Here is an 18,688-nt window from a genome sequence, read left to right as displayed (position 1 = left end):
GAGACGCCCTTCTGGTTTGACAGTATTATTATTTAGAAAGTTGTAAACACCCACAAGAAGGGCTGGTTTCACAGACCCAAACTAGAACCAGTCATGGACTACCCAATGTTATTTTAGGTAAGCGAGGTCTGTGAAACGGAAGTGTCAGGGCATTTGGCACATTAAGAGCTTGTACTTCCTCTTGTAGGTCACCTTGGGTTGCATAGTTGTGACAAATAAAGCGTCACTGGTCATTATTGTCATCAAAATATGCTAACCTACAATCTTAGTCCAGGGGCGAGTTATTGGAAGATGAAACCGTCGCAAAGTAGCAGGCAAAGGGCTGCCCAAGAACTCTGAGCCCACAGACGCAAAACCCAAGTGATGTGATTGAAAGGCATCCAATATTAGCACTGAGTGTACGGGGCCTTTGGGACACCAATAACTGAATCAAGGCCAGGGGGAGAGTTGTATGGAGCATCCCCAGGTGGCTGCGCTGCTGTCAGTACAAGATGAACAGCAGAAGGTGATATGCATGGATTCTTCAACTGTATTCAAGGACTGATGAGGCTTAGCGTTTTTTTTTTTTTTCTTGTTTTTTTTTAATTAATCCTGAAGAATTCCTGACACACTCACTACCATACTGCAGTAGCTATTTCTTTCTTATCTCAAAGCCAGGGTTAGTTCTGTACTCATGAGGGAATTCATAGGAAAAACCCTGTACATTGGGAAACGAGAAACCTAGTGAAAGATAACATATCGTCTATTAGCAAGGCTTTATTCTAAACATTAAGGTTGCAGATGGTTCATTTAAAAAAAAAAAAATTAAATTGCTAACAAGTAATCAACCACACAGAGCTCTATTAATAGATTCTATCCCTACATAGCTAAGATACATTTTGAAAGGGATTATGACTTTGAAATTCTGATAAGGCCTAGTTCACATTTCCAGCCTCATAAATTCTCAAAAGATGAATTTACAAATAACTAATTTATTTATTTGTCTGCCTGTAGACATAGTTAGGTCCATAAATATTTGGACAGTGACATAATTGTCATCATTTTGGATCTGTACACCACCACAATGGATTTGAAAGGAAACAATCAAGATGTTCTTTAAGTGTAGACTTTCATATTTAATTTGAGGGTAGCTACATCCAAACTGGGTGAACGGTGTAGGAATTATACTCATTAATATATGTGGTCCCCCCAATTTTAAGGGCTCAAAAGTAAATGGACAAACTAACATAATCATGAATTAAATTGTGAGTTTCAATACTTGGTTGCAAATCCTTTGCAGTCAATGACTGCCTGAAGTCTGGAACCCATAGACATCACCAGATGCTGGGTTTCTTCCCTGGTGATGCTCTGCCAGGCCTGCACTGCAGCTGTCTTTAGTTCCTGCTTGTTCTTGGGGCGTTTTGCCTTCAGTTTTGCCTTCAGCAAGTGAAATGCTGCTCAGTTGGATTCAGGTCAGGTGATTGACTTGGCCATTGCAGAACATTCCACTTCTTCACCTTAAAAAAGTCTTGGGTTGCTTTCGCAGTTTGCTTCGGGTCATTGTCCATCTGCACTGTGAAGCGCCATCCAATGAGTTTTGAAGCATTTGGCTGAATCTGCGCAGATAATATAGCACTAAAAACTTCAGAATTCATCCTGCTGCTTTTGTCATCTGTCACATCATCAATAAATACAAGGGAAACAGTTCCCTTGGCAGCCATACATGCCCATGCCATAACATGCTTCACAGATGAGGTGGTATGCTTCGGATCATGAGTAGTTCCTTCCCTTCTCCATACTCTTTTCTTCCCATCATTCTGGTACAATCTGGTACAATCATTCTGGTTGACCTTTGTCTCATCTGTCCATAGGATGTTGCTCCAGAACTGTACAGGGTTCTTTAGATGTTTTTTGGCAAACTCTAATCTGGTCTTCCTGATTCCTGTTTACATCTTGTGGTAAACCCTCTGTATTTACTCTGGTGGTCTTCTCTTGATTGTTGACTTTGACACAGATACGCCTACCTCCTGGAGGGTGTTCTTGATCTGGCCAACTGTTGTGAAGGGATTTTCTTCACCAGGGAAATAATTATTCTGTCATCCACCATTGTTTTTTTTCGTGGTCTTCAGGGCCTTTTGGTGTTCCTGAGCTCACCAGTGTGTTCTTCCTTTTTCAGAATGTACCAAACAGTTGATTTGGCCACACCTAATGATTTTGCTATTTCTCTGATTGGTTTGTTTTGATTTCTAAGGCAAAACTGAAGATAAAACGCCCCAAGAACAAGCAGGAACTAAAGACAGCTGCAGTACAGGCCTGGCAGAGCATCACCAGAGAAGAAACCCAGTATCAGGTGATGTTTATGGGTTCCAGACTTCAGGCAGTCATTGACTTCAAAGGATTTGCAACCAAGTATTGAAACTCACAATTTAATTCATGATTATGATTACTTTTGAGCCCCTAAAATTGGGGGGACCGCATATAAAAATGTCTGTAATTCCTACACCGCTCACCCAACTTGGATGTAACTACCCTCAATATAAGAGGAAAGTCTACACTTAAAGAAAATTTTGATTGTTTCCTTTCAAATCCATTGTGCTGCCGTGCAGAGCCAAAATGATGTCAATTGTGTCCTTGTCCAAATATTTATGGACCTAACTGTATAACATCACAACAATGAAATCAGGAATCATGTTTAAAATATGCAAGTCAAGGAATTATTTTCTGAATAGGAATAGTTCTCCACGGTTACAAATGAAAAATATTGAAATATACTTAGAAAACCTATAATAATGTAGTAATATTTTATAAAAAAGTAAGCATATACAATCTGAATTTATCACAAGGCAAAGAAGTGGGAGAATATTTTCCTGGTTAAGTACATTAAAGTTTTTCAACTAATTATTATTATTAAAATTAATGCAAATTATTAATACCATAATGGAAATGTATTAAAACTATTCCTTATTAACATGTAAAAATCTGAGGGTCCATGCCAACCACCTTTTATTTTTTTCTTTTGCATGGAGCTTGACAACGGCTGTACCTGCAATCCATGTGATTTTGTACCCCAGACAGCTTTTCAAATATCATGTATTCCTTAAGCATCCTTTACTTTCTATTATGTGGCACAATAATAGAATTGCAGATGATTTGTCAGAGTCAGAGATAAGATGAGTTTAGACATTCTAATTCCATCAACGCAAAATAAATGGCTCAGGGTTTAGGTTCCCCTCATCAATAAAAGCGTCTGACATGTTAATTTTAGAGGTAAAATCTTTTACTGATCAGAGGAATTTGTTTGCCCATTACATAGGAATCAATGGAAATAAAAACACTCGGGTATATGAATTTAGGTAATGGTATAGGACCAGAACAGGGTGAGTTGATTAACTGTAATGTATGCATAATGCAGTAAAACGCTTAGTGTGTCATGATTATATTGTACAGAGGAAATCATCATGAAAACAAGATGCAACTTTACAAGAATTTGGATACAGCTCCTTTTGTATGAAAGATTAGCTGTAATACTTCTATTTTCCAATAATAAAAAAAATCCTCCTTCAAAAGCATGCAATGATCATGAAATGGTCTACAATTTAAGGAAAATGCAAATTAAAAATACCTCATCTGCCTTATCTACAGATGGAAGCACCTTCATAGTCTCAGCCTCTGCAAAAACAACAGCAGACGTCATCTCCTGCCTCAGTTAATGGAACCATTTGTATAAACTGGACGTCTGCATCTCTTGCAACATTAAAAGTGAATCCATTACCCACCTCCCCAAAAAAAGAACATCATAACCTGACAAGCTAATGTAAAAAAAGAACATTCAATCTATGAAAGCTGGTTGCATTCTCTCTGCCTCTGCATTTGTGTCTGGGATTGCAGAAGGTGACACCACTCATCCTTGTACCAGGAGGTCATCTAGCAAATTGAATGATCTTTTAAAGACCGGTCATGAGAAGATACATCCAGAGCACTGCAGGCCATCCACCCAAGTTTACAAGGTATGAACACGCATGCTGGAGAGCCACAGATAATAACATGACACTCAATTCTGTGACCTGAGCTGAGCACAGATAAACAGAAATGGGTTTGCTAGAATGCACTGGCTGTGCCCAGTTTCCTACTGAATCTATTTGTACATTCCTCCAACAAATCCGTAGGTTTGAAGTTAAGTCTAATTTTGATGGGAGGACAAAAAAAAAAGTGCACAGTAATTGGATTTGATGCCCTTTGCGTCAGACTATGCCATGCTTCTGTCTTGGCTTTCTTCAGGGTATGTTTCTCATTTTCACGATTCACCTGCAGACAGCCTGGCACCAGTCTCCCTTGACTCAATCTACCTTGCTTTCAACAAATCAATAGCTCCACTTGCAGCTTATTTCCAAAACAAAGGCTTCCTTTCATTTAGAAAGTGCCTCTCCTGACCCACAAAAGCCATGCACAATGCAAACACACACGTCTCAATAACTACCAGCTGAAAAGCCAAGCACAGATGAAAAGGGTAAAAGAAGTCCATATGTAGAAGGAGCCAATCCACAGAGATAACACATTTCATCCTTTTAAAGAGAATACATTGACTCCCTGCTTAGGCTGTCCAGTCACATGGTCTCCAAGCAAGACAGAATAATCAGAATATGGGGTGCAAACAAGTCATTTACAGGTACAGAAGAATAGCAAAGATCTGTGTCTACATTCTCTAAAAGTTATCGGAGCTAGGAGGGGATTTGCATGGCCAATCTTACATTGATTGAGACAATAAGCATAAACATTCCCTTGAAAAGGAAATCATTTTACTTTAAAATGTAAATAATTGCCATTTATGGCTTGTGAAAACAAATAGGTGGTAGATACCACCTTAATTGTTCTTCATAACCAGTAGATATCTTACAATAAGGAGGTGGATTGTGAGTGGATACGTTCATTTGTCCTTGTCGAAATGGCCTCATTAACGGCTTGAGTTTTCCTGACTTCAATCCTAGTCAGCAGGTTGCCCAAATTCATCTGTGAATTTCACAGGGCCTTACAATATCTCAGCCTTAACTATGAGTCAACTGTTTTTTTTTTTAATTATTATTCTTTGCTAGTTTCATAACATTCTGTATCAAATGTGCTATATAAAGCAAGCTTACACAGTGGAACGAGATATCAAATGGGATGAGAAATCATATTATGACCCAGTTTTGTACTTGCTCAGACACTGTTATATTTATATTTCTTCTGTGCTATATGCTATATATGAGGTTTAAGGTAGGATTGTGTGCTATTTTTAAGACACACACATTAACAACCAGGGAAATAACCATTTGGTTTTGTTAGTGTCATTCACAGCAATGTAATTTGTGCCAAAAACTTGAAAGTCTCAGCAACCAATTAGCATGGATTAGAAAATGATTTCTATTTAAATTCATTGCAAAACATGGTTCAAAAGCATTTTAGAACATCAAAATTAGACTGAGTGCTGAAACCCCAAGTGCCAGACCATTTCATTTGATTCTCCCCTTCAATGCATTTGAGTCAACTGCTTATTTTTTTAAAGAAATCACTACAGTAAACCACATTAAAAAGAATAAATTATATATATATATATATATATATATATATATATATATATATTTATTTATTTAAATGTTAAATAACCCCCCCAAGCACCTCTATGCTATTCAGGGACATAATCTAGATGTAAAATGAGAAAGTAGATTTTCACAAGAAAAGTTGCCAGAAGTGAACTATGAAAGTTGCTTTCATTGCTTTCTCATGTAAATCTTGTAAACCTAGATAAAAACATCTGCCAAAATAAAAAATATTTAATGTTATATATACAACAAATGATTATGTCTGAAGTCATTAACAGCACTAAGCAAATTCACAGATTGCTGATAGAAAATCACATTTTCTAAACTACTCTACATTATACTACACACATTTGAATACATTTGAATCCCCTCAGTCTGGCAGAGATTACATATCACAGTACATTAACTTCAATACTTTTTATTATTCTCAATACCAATGGGCTTCCAAATTACAAAATACTTGTGCACTACCAATTGAATCCAGGACCATAATTGGAATCTTGTTATGAGACACATTTGCAATGGATTTCAAGACTTATTTTTCACACCGTGCACGTAGATCTGCACTTAGACTTATTATCAAATATTAATCAGAACTCTAAATTACCAAACACCTGGGGTTGTGCTGTAATAAAAGCTGAAGAGACTCCTCTTGGGTATATCGGATCTCACATTTCGACAAATTAGCTTCCGTGCACGTCTGTCTACCACACGTTTCCAAAGAGCTCAACACCTAGAGCCCGATTTATGGCAAGCAAAGCTGCCCAGAGACCCTCCTCTAACATCAAAACCTCCTGCTAGGTTTTTCTTCCTGTGAAAGACACCAAAAGCCCCTCAGTTTGTCTCAGAGCGGATCAAGAGATTGAGGTGATATTGGAAGCAAAAGGGAAAAAAACAACTCAGGAACAGTACAGGATAGGATATGAGGCGATAAAATCTATTTTATTTTACATAACAGGGAGATGAAGGCCCAGCGTGGGACTGGTTGAAGAACGACACACCACCTCCCCATTTGCATACAGCGATGTGATCGGAACCAAAGCACTTTCAAGCTTGTAAACAAAATGCTAATAATGACATTGGGGTTTGGGAAAAATATTTCCGACTGACTTTGATACCTGTAGGAGGTTGTGTTTAATGGGAGTACATTGCTTTCAATGAAGGCTCTGAGAGAAACAGATGGAAAGATGCAAACGACACAGAAGAAACAAAACATCTAACATAAAGCTCTTTAGTGATTCAGTTACTTGATCAACTTTTGGCTTCATACACATCAAACAATCTTTTGCTTTCTGTATATCTTGGTTTTGGTATCAGTAATTCTAGTTACTGGGTAAAATGGGAAATAACAGTAATACATTAGAAGCAGCTGTAGTTCAGATTATTCATGCCCCGCATCTGAATCAATGCTATCTAGCAATGAATTCTGTCGAGTAAATATTGTTAATAAAAATATTTAGAAAGCAGTAGAATGGCAGTTCAATAATTACACACCTCTGGTCAACTCTCTTCAATCCAATAAAATCTTTACAGTTGTATTTTGGCTGAATCTGTATTAAATAATAATAGTTTAATGCATTATGCTTATTACGGTACACCAAATGAATCACAGAGTAACTTTCAAACAAAGAGTGTACATACTTTCTACAACAACTGTGTCGTATACATTAATTATACAGTCCTCCCACCACTGCCGAGCCAGGGAAACACTGTGGAAATGACTTAAGATGAGGTTTGGCATTACAAAGGGGGTGGTTTAGAGAGCGAAAAATACACACTGATGCAAGAGCATTCAAGGAAGAAAATGGGCTGTAAGAGTGGGGGCAGTGTAAATAATACAAACGTTTAAAAAAACAAAAAAAAAAAACAAGCTTGTATCCTCATTCTAATATAAAGCTGCATGGCCATTTTTCTGTCACTTAATTTTCAAATAATTGTTCTGGAAAATGCTTTCTTCCACCACCACCATGTTTCATTATTATTATTATATATATGCACACACATTTGTATCAGCACTAAACACAGTACAATAATGGCAATGGCCTCCAACGAAGCTATGTTTGGCTTCTAGTTGAATATAAGCAGTGTTTTGTCACAACACCTCCCAGCGAGTGTGGAGCTGAATGGTTCCCTCACTGTGCAGTTTGACCTTGTGCCGACTTAAGCGAGAACACCGCATCGCTGTGCTGTTGTTCCACGGCTCGAGGAAACCCACTGGAGATTTCAAATGAAGGTTTACAGGTTGATCTCAGTGGCAAGTGGAGGAGGGGGTGGGTTATTCCCTGAACTTGTGGAGTAAAAAAACAAAGCCGCATTGAACACATTGGGCTTAATGGACAATTTATCCCCACAGCACTTTTGCTTCAATGGCTTACAAAGCAGCCTTCTGGAAAACGCAGGTCCCTAAAAGGAGGTGTGTATGTCTACTCCCTATTATGCATGGTGTTTCTCTATCAAATATATCAAGCATTATACAGATGGAGAGAAAAAAAACTTAATGTCCTTTCAAAGATTATCATTAACAAAATTAAAAAACATTTTATTGTCGTCTTGTAAGACTTACTATCATCAACGTACATCGATAAAGACACTTCTGAGCAATTATTATCCCCAGAGGGCTCTCTTTATATTCAAAAAGCTGGACTTCTACATGTGAATGGAATAAATAAATGAGAAGTAATCATGTTTAATTAGCTGACATGTTTTGCATATCAATTCCCTTTGTGATCCTCACTGCTGTAATACACTAAAACGTAAGGAAGGAGAGAATAACGCATGCTTGTACGTGGAAGGAAGGAGCTGCGATTCTCGTGGTTAGATGAAGCTTATAACATATTAATATGTCAAGATTTTGAAACGCACAATGGTTCACCTGCCAATTTTTCCTTCTCAGTCTCTAAATGATCAAACGTCATTTGATAATATAAGAAAGTCATTCAGCTCTCTGCATTAAACTTATAAACCAAATCTACAGAACATTCTCATACACGGGACTTGTCATAAAACTTCACTCAGCAGTAGGGAAATTTGGCTCCAGGCCTGAAGGCCTCCAGTTTATTTCCCAGAGGATGATGAAGAAAAAAACATGCATTGCAGTTTCTGGGAAATTAAATACAATACAATTTAAATGGATAAAATATATCAAGGCAGTTTTGGAAAATATATTAAGGTTTATGACTTGAACCACAAAGGCTAGGTGCTCCACAGCCTTGTCCAAATGTGATATGAATGAAAAAGAAATGAAGAAAGAAAAAATAATACATAAATACAAACCATAAAAGAAGCTGCTGATATTCAGGGCTGCACAGCAGGGTTTGAATTACACAAGTAGGTACTGAGGCTTCCGGCTGAACTGTGTGTTCAAGCTCTAAAGGCATGACTGTTAGGACTTTATTTTGCTCCATAACAAAATGACTGTAACATAAGAAAGAGCTCCCATGGCAATTAGAAATAAATATGTTTATACAATCAATTAAACCTTGATAGGGCACAGATGCGATCAGCTGGGAAGTCAACGTTATAATTTGGTCCAGCCCTTAGTTTGGAAACACTGAATTATTAACTTGCAAATGGGTTACATATTGGCTTTAAGTTAATAACAAAAGTCATCATTAGAAGTGGCCAGTTACTCTCAGACTATATTCATAATCTGTTAATACATTCAGGATTATATTTTTTTAATGCAATTTTCAATAAAGTTTTATACTAATAGTAAATCATTTCCATTGGACTTAATTCAACTTGTTTTATGTCTTAACTAAAGTTATCTCAGCCCAGTAGGATGTAGGATCTGTGAAACCCGACCATAAAGGTAAATTATTCTAAATGACCTTTTGTCAATATTTATGTAGTTACTCACTTAGTTCTGGGGTCTGAAAAGCTATACAGTTTAACTTCTCACACAGACAAAACCTGCAGCTCACTGGTAATTTCTGCAAGGGACAATTCATTTTTAACATCCCCTTAAAGAGAGAAATACTGGCATTTTACTCGACTCCCTTCATTTTCATGGTGTGCAGAGGAAATACTTTTATACTGAGGAGAAGAGAAATGGGCCCAGCATGCCAGGCATATAAAAGCTATTTCACTGCTCTTGAAGGATGTTTATCTTCATATCCTGTCAAAGTCTAAATTCTTCTGCGCCTGTTATGTGATTTCAGTCAGTTTTATTCAGGAGGAGCCTTACAGAGCAGCCATTTTGAGGCTAATAGTGCTTTTCTATACTTGAAAGGCATCAGAGGTGAGTAAGGTAGTGTTAAGTGTGCTAAATAGAACCAGATTTATTTTATATGGAGTTTTATTAGTAACATTAAAATAGATATGATACACATATGTCTGTACTATTGCTGGTCTTACCTGTATTATTTTATTTATATATGTATTAATTTTCAGCATTCTTGGCTGGTACATTTATTGCAAAGAGGTCAAACTAGCAAACATTTTAAATGTATGATGACGTTTTGTGTTCCTCCTTGCGTCACTTGCGTGTGTGTAATCTCTCTTATGTGTACCTGTCAGTTACCATTTGTATCTCTTCGTCCTCTGAAAATTCTTATTTTAAAGGCCAAACACAAACTTTAGTACAATACAGACTGATGCAGGGCTGAGATGCATGTAAAACAACTGACAATTGGAAATTGACCTTGAAATATTAAACTTTACACTTTTGTCATATCTTCCATTATATATAGTGCCGTTAAACCCAAGGGATCCCAAAGTGCTTTACACGTAGGAGGGGACTCACCCACCACTGCAGTTTAGCCTCAGATGGGCATGTGAGGTCAATGTAACTTTAGCAACTGAGGGGCATTGAGCCAATTTATAAAGACAATGATAACATATTTGTTTCTATTTGGCACAGATCCACATTTTCCTTCTGACAAATGCAAATAAATCACTTCTACATCTATATTTAAAAACCAGAACAACATTTACTGACAAGTCAACTCTGGGCCTCTCTTTTGGATACATGTCACAATACATGAATGTAGATTGAGATTATATTGATATGAACTCAGTCTCTAAAGTCATTTGGGAATAAGGATTGGCCTCTGGTATTTTCATGTCAATAAAGCAATAAATACTATAAAAATACCTTCTTGTAATATGGAGATTACTCATCAATATTCAGGCTTTAATGTAATCCTGGGGCACAGACCAGAATTTACTAAATCACTTCTCAAATATATAAGGATGTCTTGTAGAAATATCACAGGCTAGAGATGGAAAAAAACACATCAAAGGGCATAAATGTGAGGTGTATCAACAAAAAATAAAGGATATTGTTCATATCGATCTGCAACCAGCTTCATGAATTGAACTGGAAGACATTTCTTTCAGAGGCACAGAAGCCAAATGTCTATATTCTGCAAATTCTGTGGATAGCTTTGAACTGCCTCATCAGCACTGCAAATCTGTCAGAGGACTCGGATTTCAAAACCCTGAGGAAAGCTTACACACAAAATAACCAACAAGGGTGTACTCTAATGCTGTGAAGTTAGTGGCCTGCTTTTTCCAGTGTAAAGTGTTCAACACAGGGACTTGGAGCAGCTAAAGCGCAACATACATAATTGTGTAATCATTATTTGAAAGAAAGTGATCTGTGAAAAAACTATTTTTATTTGAAACTTCATCCAGACTTTTCTCCACCTGCACTAAGTCCACCAAATGCATGAACGCCATGAAGAACTAAGAAACAAAGCCTGAACTAAAATCCAACAGATTCCTTGAGGATTGTGTTGTATCATTGAACTTAGAAATGGACAATCTTTGAGATTCAATTTAAAGAATCTGAACACTAGAGATATGAACTGTATAATGCTTTACATGCATGCGTCCATGACATTGATCTCTAAGTCAGCAGCAGAAGGTCGCACTGCTGGAAAACATTAACCTGAAGCAGAGGGGCAACTCCAGGTCTCCCGTGCCTGGGTCTTAATGACTTAATTGAACTAATAGCTTGGATACATCACCCATTGGTTCCTTTAATTAAATTTTTTGCCATTTGAAGTCCATCTGCAATCTGTAGGAATCCAGTTGTCAAAGTCTGGAGTTGCCCACCTCTGTTTTAAAGCTTGGCTAGGCAATCTCAGCCCTTTGCAGTCCAAACAGAACTTTAATTGCTTGATTGGCCTTTAATTAATGACAGTAATTGCTCATGTGGTAGATCATTCAAATAATTAAGGATTAGTTGGAACCCAGAGAAGTAAAGGTGTGAAGGGTCCACGGTTGTCCACTCTTGGCATATTCCTGCTGTCAACTCCATAGTTTGCTCTTTTGTAACTTTTGTTTCTTTCTACAAAGACAGAGGCAATAAGCAGAAGGTTATAAGATACAGCCTCTCTGAACCCCATCCGTCATTCAGCTGCTTAATTCCTTTAAGCTGTCACACACCCGTTTGGTTGCTGGCAATAATGCATTTCACAAGGGTGTAGTAAATTAACTGCCTGCCTGTGTGTGCTTTCCTTGTCCTGGAGACGGGGGCTCCCATCATGACAACAATTAAGATCTTTATCAGGTTACACCACCATCATCTTCTAAATTGATCAAATGCATTACAGACCCATCAGACTATCTGAATGTTTAGAAAATGTAATTATTTACCGGTTTTGAGTTGTAATGTCATGTAATGCATTAACTAGATAATACAAAGTACAACGAGATTGAAAATATATATAATAATATATAAATATGACAAATTGAAATAGACATACATTCAAGTATAAAATGTATGATTCTCCACAATGACTAATTGTGCGGGGTATAATTAAAACATTAATGTTACTATTTAAAACCGCACAGAATTCAACAATGATATTGCCTATATATATTTAAAAAAAATAAGTATGAATATGAAGCGATTCCTAGCTATTCAAATTGGACTTAACAAGTGCTAGAACATTAATTTAGTAAATGAATGTGAACAACTATGGGTGTGAAATGTAATTAGGTTCACATTAACATAAAGGGAATTGATATTTATATGATATATGTATATTATACCCTTCCTAGTGGAGGCCAGGAACATCATTTTGTTTTAAACCTTCAAATTAATCTATAAATCTATTTCATTCTTACGTAACCCCTTGCAGATTCTCCTAAATACAAGAACAAAACCTTGTAAAAGTATCTAAGCAATGGTTTTATTCCTAAGCAATGTTTTTGTAGTTCTTTACTTGAAATGCTTTTTAGTTTAGATCACTTATCCTCACCCCTGGACCTGGAGAGCCACAGGATGTTCAGTTTTTCACTCCAAGCTCTTAATGACTTAATTAAACCAATTACAGAGATAATTGGACTAAATGTTCACTTGTTTCCAGCTTTTTACCCCTTGAAGATTTGAAGTTGCCTATAAAACATGCAAGGCAGTCTCTCTCTCTCCAGGACTACGAGTGGCAATCACTGATCTAGAACACACAAAGGGTAAGCAAACCCTTTTGTAAATCCTAGTTAAGTAACATCTGCAAAAATACACTAATTATCTACCGGTGGTTCTCCTAGTCCACGATTCTCCTTGATATGAACTCACAGCACAGAGCTAGGGATTAAAACAGAGTATACAAGCTTTAAATATATATATATATATATATATATATATATATATATATAGGTAATCATGTTAGACAGTTTCCACCTACAGAACCTCAGCTTTACCATCCAATTCCATTTAGGCCCAGACAATTTTCCAAGCCTGTGACAGGAACATTACTTCAGTATCACGGCTCATCTTTCACCAGCCTTTCATGGAACAAAATCGGTATATGGTATATCTATTTTAGTTCAATAAACGACAAACCTCCAATCGGTAATGCCCCCCTAATCAGGTGTCTATTGCTTAATGTGATTTCGATCAGCTGTATCTCTTGCAACCGTCTCCCTGTGGATCAGATGCAATGAGAATGTCTGGCAATTAGCAAATCAATTGAATTTAAGCTGCTTAAATTCAATATTAAATAATACCTTTTAGGTACTCTTCAAGGGACTGCTGATATAGTACTTAGACTGCTAAAATATATTCCTCTGTATTCTGAGGGGGGACACTAATTAAGAATATCCTAAAGAAGAGTGAAATACTATTTAAACAAATTGAAAGTTTGTACACACTGCAATGCCCAAATCATTCCCACCCCCCCGACTGGAGCTGCCTAGGGCCCAGAACAGTAGCAAATGTTCTGTATCAGTAATTTGTGAGGTGATGTACACACTCGGATGAAAGGGGGAGGTGGGGATGCAGGTAAGGGATGTGGCTTCTGGGAATAGTGTTCGCATTACTCATAATTGTGTAATAATCCCAGACACATATGCTGGGGTATTACATTCTTGACCATGTCTGGGGACGCTGTGTGTATCCTGAGCGGGGAGATAAACAAGACAATGTGTGTGTGTTCACTCCAGCAGAATCCGTAAGTGCTTACAGTGCCATCTGGATATTGTGCTGCATTATAAAAAATAACAATAAAAGAGTTTCCCCAAGTCAGCTTTATAAAATGACACAGCGAGGGGCGGGACTTCTACATCCCAGGATTGATAAAGCTGATTTAATCTTCAGTATTGCAGCCCCTTGTGGGTAGACCGGTGGGCTTACTGTAGGAGAGCACAACTATGCATAGGGCTTGGGAATTCTGTTTCTTATTTATTTTAACACTACACTTACAATACGCATCACATGAACTCAATTTAAATATAGAGATGTATTTATAGCTCATCACAGGTGTAAACAGTGATATATCTATTCGAAACAGCATTATTCACCTTAAATCGTTTAACACGTTACAAAATTGTAAACACCATTCAGTGCACAGAATAGAATTCAAAAAGTTGTTGCTGCACTAGTGTCGGATAGTTCTGGATTATTCTGGTAGCGAACAACTTGTCGTACTATGTAATAAAACAGAAGTGCAACAGCAATATGAAACAGTTATGCTTTTGTAAGTACCAGTTGTAATGCAGTTTTTAAGCCACCCAGTGTTATTGGGATCAGTTCAATTCGCCCTTCAATTAAAGTGGAGATTTACCAGAACCAGGATATCACATCAGAAACCATTAAGCTGAAGACGTACATCATTTGAGGACAGCGGATCTGTGATTGACATAATTTGTCAAAGAACCTCAACAGCAATGGTAGTGACACAAATTAAATCCAGACTCGCCACATTCAAAGAGCCGCATTAATGTCATACATTCATCTGATACATAAAGTATTCAGAGACTGACATTACCTCACTCCCAAATGAAGCGTAGGCTCCGCTTGCAGATGTCAAAGACAGATGAAACCTGGCATAATGACGAGGTAAAACAAAGGGGCCCGTGGTCTTCATTGTTTTTCTGGTTTGAAATGAATTTATTCTTTGCTTAACTGCACCACCAATATAACGATCCCTATCTAAGATGCACAGTGCAAATGCTTTTAAGGCCTTCTCCTCAATCGCCGGATGTCGCAACATTCATCCTATCTGCAGATTTGAATCAGTGAAAGTCATGCAACTGTTCCTGTGATAGACTGGAAACAAAGCTACAAAATCAGAACTGAGCCTTGGCAGGTATATTGTTTATAACACTTCAGGTTTTGTTGTTATTATTATATTTCTTATTAGACACCCTTATCCAGGGGGCAATTGTTTAAATATATCCACGTTACACATAATTACCTATTTAAACAGCTGTGTTTTTACTGGAGCAATATACACTACCAAACGTTTTAGAACACCTCAAATTATCCAGTTTTTATTTAAATGTAAGCAGTTTAATGTCTCCATGTACTCTGTAATTAAAGCATAGAACAAATAAACAATTAGAGATACTAATACACAACAATTTTACATAATTGGATCTGAACTTCTCTGTGTCTGATAGAACATCAAATAATTTACTGGATTAATCGGTAGGTTGTTCTGAACAAAACAAGCCTATTTGCGAAGAAATACGATTGAAACGGAGTGATCTGTGACCGTCTGAATGAGATGTGTGCATAGTAGGAATACAGTGTAACTTCTATGCGCAGGAGCTGCGCGTAACACTGCCAAATAATGCTTAAGAGGGTGCAGTAACACAGTGTACAACTCTGAAATGTACATTATTTTTCAGTTTTTGGTAACCTAAACTTTTTTTTTAACCTGTGGCAGTTTAACCTGAAATGGTACAAAGGTAAGCGGCATTCACTGGACATTAACTGCTTAAATTTAAATAAAAACTGGGAAAAAAAGGGGGTGTTCTAAAACGTTTGACCAGTAGTGTAGGTGCAGTACCTTGCTCATGGGTACAGCAGAAGTGTCCCATCTGAGATTGAGCCAATAACCCTCCACTCCGGTGTCCAGGACTCTGGTGCGTTGCCACACTGCACTTCTAATCAAGATCCTTTCCGTGGATGTCTTTGGAAAATTCTAACAAGGAGTTAAGGCCGGTCACCGCCTCTCTTTCTACATTATGTATCACAGGAAGCATCTGTAACTAAGTGCACTGAGCTATGACTTTGCTCAAGGTCACTTAAGGCTGTTGAATGATCATTTCAAATGATGTTCATTGTAGTGTGTTGGCTAAACCAGAGTGGCTTGCATACTATTCCAGGAATATGGAATTATTTCTTGCCAAGATGAGTCATCCCCTCCCCCCCTTACTGTTAAATAACATTTTATAAGAGATTAACAAGGCTTTGCTATAAAACATAAAACCTCTGGAAAAAACAACACCACACACACAGGAAAAGCAGTGTTGTGTAACCTGTGTAAGCCATTCAGAGCCACATTACATGCAGTGTCGTACTGAGCAGGCCCAGGTGACATCGGCCTGCTTCAAATGTTGCCAGAGATTGTTGTCAATTTGGTTATTGGTGCTACCCGGGGATATTAAAATGAACTGATGGAGGTAAAGACTCGGAGTCTTTGATGGTCTTATAATAGCTTCGAGACAGAACGTCTTACTAACAGCCAACGCGTTTGCGTCCAAAATGGACACACTTAAAAATAATATTTAAAAAAGGCCCTTATCAATAGCCTAGTATTTTGTGACTAACATTAGTGTCTTTGTTTCCGAACTTATGTACACCCCCGTTTCTTAGCTCAGTGGACACAGGATGACTGATGTTTGCGGTGTGATCTGGAATGGATGGAGTGCTGGTGAACTTCATTATTAGCACAGTCAAGATCGTGGGCTTATCTCTTAATGAGTCATTTTAAAAGGCGCTGCAACAAGGCAACAGCAAGATTCCTCCTGCAGCGCACAGGTCTGGAGGAGTGGGAAGCCTGTGTCAGAAAGCTAATGATTCGATTTCACAGAGCTGTGTTCCTTGAGAGCTTCTTGTAATCTATGCTGCCAAAGTGACCTTGGTATACCAAGCTAATAACAACTTTGAGGAAGAACTCTCCCAATAGTCCTCAACAATCTTCAAATGGAGACTGGCTTCAACAACCAAGGACTTGTACACAAGTACACACATATGTATGACACACACATACACCATACATATATATATATATATATATATATATATATATATATATATATATACACATACATACATACATACATACATTACATTATAATTCAGATGCATTGGGATTTAAATAATTCAGAATATTGTGTGAAATCCATTCATTTTATTCTTATAATCAGTGTTGGTTGTAGGAACTGCTTCCCTTCTAACTAAAAATACATCTCTTTACAGTGATCTTTAATAAAAGCCACTGAAGATTAAAACACACACACACACACACGCACACACATTATCAGTTTAATTTAAAACTGATAAGATACAAGCATAGTACTAGTAAAACACTAAAAAGAATCTCAGTCCCACGGTTTAGTTTATATAGCTTCCTATTAACCAGCATATATCCGAATTACAAAACTGCATGCTGTGAACACTGTATGAAGAAATATATCCTTACACTTTCCATCAAACCCAGGCATATAAATCAAGGAGTCGCATCATAATCTTTCAATTTCAATTATCATAATGATTTATTACGAAGTTATTCCCCTTAGTGTATGGTAATGTTTCCTGTGAAAATGTTAATTGTAAGTGACACTAATAAAGACAAGCAGCCCTCCCAATCAGCTCTCAAAACAATGATTTGATGTTTTATGCCAGACATAAAAAGCAAGACAACTTTAAAAGCTGATGTAGAATATGTTACATTTTTTAGGTGAAATATGACACTGAAAAAGAGCTAAACCTGTGAGGTTAGGTCCCAAACAAATGGCTGAAGAGAGCACTTGATAAATGTTGAAGACAAAGGTGACCAGAGTCTGCCAATGTTCACACATTATGTTTTTAATTCCACTTGCTTTTCTTGAGCTTGCATTGTACTCGCTTTGATTTCAATTGTAATTTACGATCAAAATACCAATAAATATGGTTAATAGTGTACAAAAAGACTGTACATATAACTTTTACACATCATAATTAAACAATCATGTCACTGTGTGTTCCTCAGAACCACCACCACCGCTATCATCATTCACAGTCTTAAATTGTATTGTTTCTTGTTTTTTTTTGCGTGTTTCTTTTATATAACTATTAAATATTCATTTGCCACAATATGGAGGTACGTTACATGCAATCAGCTTCTTACTGTATCTTGCTGAGTAAGTAGTTATAGTAGTAGTAGTTATAATGTAGTAGTACCTGGAACAAAGCTCCCCTGCACCACTTCTTTGTATGCCCACCAGCCTTCATGGATTTTGGGTGAATTTTGCTGAGCTGCAAAACATAAAAGGGGAAAGAATGTCATGATTAATATTTTTTGTCCTTTAATAGAAAACCACATCCAAAGTAAACCAAAAACCCCAGAATTGGGTTTGCCGGTGTAACCTTCACAGTGTGTGGGGGCAAGGTAGTTACTGGTTATCAACCAGACTTTTAAGAAAACAAATTGAAGACAAAGTTGCCCCCTAGTCTGGCATTAGTATGGAGATAAGTTCTGTCATGTCAGTTGTACAAGGAAGCCAAGATTACAGAAGATTTGTACATTATAATTGGGTGGCTAGGTATAGTTTCAACTACAAAAGGAGGTCACGACCTGGAATTACAGACAAGGGCTCTCGGATATTGCATTCTACATTGGCTCTCTTCCTTGAATACTGGCAATCCAAGAGCACCTAATAAGAAACTGGGAGTGGGCTTGGTACTCATT

The 18,688-nt window shown here is 37.3% G+C and overlaps 1 protein-coding gene across 3 annotated transcripts in view; it reads right to left on the bottom strand.

The window, feature by feature from the left end:
* The window catches only part of ca10a (carbonic anhydrase Xa), a 200,908-nt gene that overhangs the window by 158,819 nt on the left and 23,401 nt on the right, over nucleotides 1-18,688 (bottom strand). For all 3 annotated transcript variants that reach the window (XM_066704769.1, XM_066704768.1, XM_066704770.1), the window contains one exon: nucleotides 18,181-18,255. In XM_066704769.1, the coding sequence (XP_066560866.1) occupies nucleotides 18,181-18,255 (75 nt within the window). The remainder of the gene's footprint in view (nucleotides 1-18,180; nucleotides 18,256-18,688) is intronic.

Source organism: Amia ocellicauda, chromosome 5 (genome assembly GCF_036373705.1).
Source record: "Amia ocellicauda isolate fAmiCal2 chromosome 5, fAmiCal2.hap1, whole genome shotgun sequence".
NCBI lineage: Eukaryota > Metazoa > Chordata > Actinopteri > Amiiformes > Amiidae > Amia > Amia ocellicauda.
This window is presented reverse-complemented; position numbering and strand designations above follow the sequence as displayed.